This window comes from Micropterus dolomieu, linkage group LG13 (assembly GCF_021292245.1).
Source record: "Micropterus dolomieu isolate WLL.071019.BEF.003 ecotype Adirondacks linkage group LG13, ASM2129224v1, whole genome shotgun sequence".
Classification (NCBI taxonomy): Eukaryota; Metazoa; Chordata; class Actinopteri; order Centrarchiformes; family Centrarchidae; genus Micropterus; species Micropterus dolomieu.
The window spans coordinates 1,726,208-1,729,569 of NC_060162.1; the positions used below are offsets into that span (position 1 = coordinate 1,726,208).

Below are 3,362 nucleotides of genomic sequence, written 5' to 3' on the forward strand. Positions count from 1 at the left end.
TTACACAGATAAATGTTGACTCAACAGGTAACGCTTTACTTTAGCCTTTAAAGAATAGATAGCGAGGTGTTTATTTTGGAGTACATCGCACAGTTCTCTACGGGCTGAACCGCTTTACTCTGTTCTTGACGAGGCGGATGTGCTCTATATCTACAGGAATACTTTCTGGTAAAGGTGAGCTTTTAGAAAAGTTTGAAGAAAAGTTTCTGAAAATATCAAAATTAAGGACATATATGCATTTTAAAGAGTCACTTCACATCCCTTGAAAATCGTGTTTCTGTTGACCTCCAGGGGTTTAACTGCTCACCTTGCCGTAGTGACGTACACGTGTACTCCACTGTTGGGTGTGGTTACAGGTGCAACACTTCTGACCCCACCCAACCACAGCCAGCAGTGGTTTCAAGCCGAGAGGACAGCGAAACACTAACGTTAAAGGCGCACTGTGGAGTTTTCTTGTAAACAAACAAAACAAACTGCATTGCGTGAATCCTCAAACCAACATGTTGAATGCAAGTCCTTATAAAACTTTCTCTAAGCTGATGAAAAGCTGGTCAAAACATTCCTCCATAGTGCAACTAGTAGTAAAAAAACTCAACATGGTACCTTTAAAGAAACAGTTTGACATTTTGGAGAAAAGATTTTTCTTTCTTGCCGAGAGTTAGATTTTCAGATTGATGCCACTTTCATGTCTGTATGTAGCATCCAGTTAGCTTAGCATAAAGACTGGAAACAGCTAGCCTGGTCCTGTCCAAAGGTAACAAAATCCATCTACCAACACCTAAAGCTCACTGATTATTATTAAGCAGGAACCTTCAGGTCTGAAAAGTGAAGCCAATGCTCAAGTGCCTTAAACCTGCATTCTCTCTAACAGCCTGCAGGGGGCGACTCAACCGGCTGCAAAAGATGTCAGATTGCGTAGAAGTCTATGAGAAAATGTTTCTACTTCTCAGCTGATTTATTCCCTCAGTAAACACTTTCCTGATGAGTTTATGGTCTCAGTCGCTAGTTTCAAGTCTTCTTCTACACAGCATGATGTTCATTTAGTAAATTATGGTCCCATTTAGAGGAACATACACCAGAAAGCACAACTTGTATCTGCTGCTCTATGTACATTAAACCTGCGCTGGTTTCAGGTAAGTATGTTTGGTTTTAAGCCTGTTTTTAGCTAGCCAAAATTAGCATCACAGCTAATATCACAGTTAACATGAATTACAGATGCACCTTGCTAACCAAGCTAGCTAGTGCCACCCTCTCATCCAAATATGGTTATGTCAGGTGCCTGGTTCCTAAAAAAACCAAGACGGTGAATTACCTAAAATGCGACCTGTTCCTTTAACAAAACTTTAAGAGGGCATGATGGATTATTGGAGCATTTGATTTTTAATTTATCCTTGTGTCCACACGACGGTCTGAAAACCTGAAGAAGTTATGATTATTATTATCTTTATTTTTGGACTTGGCTACTTGCAGTCATGCACACCATAATAAAAATATCCTCATCATTATCACACACGTTAACGACATGAAGACACTGTTCTTTTCCTCTACACATTCACACTGTAAACTCATACAAGCCTCTGTGTATGTTGGAGTACTTCCCTCTGTGTGTTTCTGGTTGTTTAAGCAGGAATGGTTTGTTGTGAACGTCACAAGCGTCGAGACAGTTACAGCAGCACATCATCACTATACTGTATGTATGCAGTGACACTTCACTGAAACAGGAAGGAAGCGGCAGGACTGCTGGAGATACCGATGAGTGTGTCTGGTTAATGTTTGGCTTCTCGGGGGTAAAACTCCGCTAAGGTGCTCTGAGGGATCCTCTTCAGCATCTCCTTGGGGAAGATCCTCATGAGCTGCCATCCGATGTCCAGAGTCTCAAACACACTCCTGTTCTCGTAGGCACCTGGACACAGAATCACATGTAGACATTTAGACTTCTAAAACCCAACCCATATGATCCTGTAGTGTGAGGGGATTACAGACATAATCTTGAGGTCGCCAAAATCGGGGAGCCTCTGATCAGAAACCCGCAACAGCCAATGAGAGGAAGCTGAGCGGGAACCGTCCCCAGCGTGTTGTGTTTCTGCTCTATAAAACGTATAGACCTGCTGATTCCCTCTTCTCAGAATGAAGTTCATCCACAGTTTGATTCTCTTCTTTTTATTTTCTGTGCAAAACACAGCACACACACAAGGTCAACCAGCTGACGACGACAGTCTGCCTCCATGTTTGTTTCTGTCTATGTCTATGTCTTTGTTTCATCATGTATCCCAAGTCCCCAGAACCGCATCTCTGAAAGCCTTTAGTATAAACGCCAAGTTTGTCATCCTGGATCTGGACTGAACCGTCTGGTGTGTGCGTTCTTAAGATTAAAATTTTAAACATCATTAATTCTGTCTGTTTATAAAATCTGTTAAGATCTGAAAATCCTCTAGTTTGCACCCAGCATTAAATTACTTTTCAAAACTTATTTCCAATATGTGTTATCAGTTTTATTATTATTGTTGTTGTTTTTATCTTATCAGTGACCAGATCGGAAGACCCCGACTACACCCACCCTCCCAAAGTACGCAAAATTTTTTATCTCATCTTATTTTAGTGGATATCTTTTCGTTTGTGTTATTTTAATTGTCTGATTTTATTGGCCTCATTGCTTCCTGAAGTGTTTTAATCCTCGTTCAACCACGTAAAGCACTTTGTAACTTTGATTTAAAAGTGCTATATAAATACAGTTTATTAATAATATTATTATTATTTATTATTAGGGGGACTGAAAAGAAATGTATTGCGATTACTGCAGCTTATTGATTTTTAAATCGTAATCAAAAGTGCGAGTGAAAGCGTGAGTCTTTAGATGAGTGCTGAGTGAAACACGTTGCTCTTGTCAATAGATCCTCGAATCTGCTTTTACTGGTAGAGTGTGTGTTCTCTACATACACCTTTTCATCTGTTGTCCCTAGATCTGGATCTTCGTTCTTCAGGAGAGGCTGTACAGGTTGTAAAGCTACTCTCGTACATTTACAAACAATACCAAATAAAATGTAGTGGGCTAAATCAATTACTTTCAAATATAAAATTAAATAGTCTAATTAATTGCTTGACTGATTGTTTCAGTTCTATGCCCCACTGCACCTTGGGAGATGAAGTTTTTCTCAAACTTGGTCAGGAACTCCAGATAGAGCAGGTCATCAGCTGTCAGAGCCTCCTCCCCCACCACTGCCTTCATGGCCTGGACGTCCTTCCCTATGGCATAACACGCATACTACACACACACACACACACACACACACACTTTCAGAGTGCGATGGCAAAGGTAAGCGTGTTCAGATTGAAACAGGAAGTGTGTGTATGAACTTACGAGC

General features: G+C 40.5%; 1 protein-coding gene across 1 annotated transcript in view; it reads right to left on the reverse strand.

Moving 5' to 3' along the window:
* Window positions 1–1,465: 1,465 nt before the first annotated feature.
* atp6v1b2 (ATPase H+ transporting V1 subunit B2) overlaps window positions 1,466–3,362 on the reverse strand; it is an 11,554-nt gene continuing 9,657 nt past the window's right edge. The window contains exons 11-12 of the mRNA XM_046067593.1: window positions 3,133–3,262; window positions 1,466–1,903 (exon numbers count right to left, since the gene is read on the reverse strand). Of these exons, the coding sequence (XP_045923549.1) occupies window positions 1,767–1,903; window positions 3,133–3,262 (267 nt within the window). The 3' untranslated portion in view covers window positions 1,466–1,766. The remainder of the gene's footprint in view (window positions 1,904–3,132; window positions 3,263–3,362) is intronic.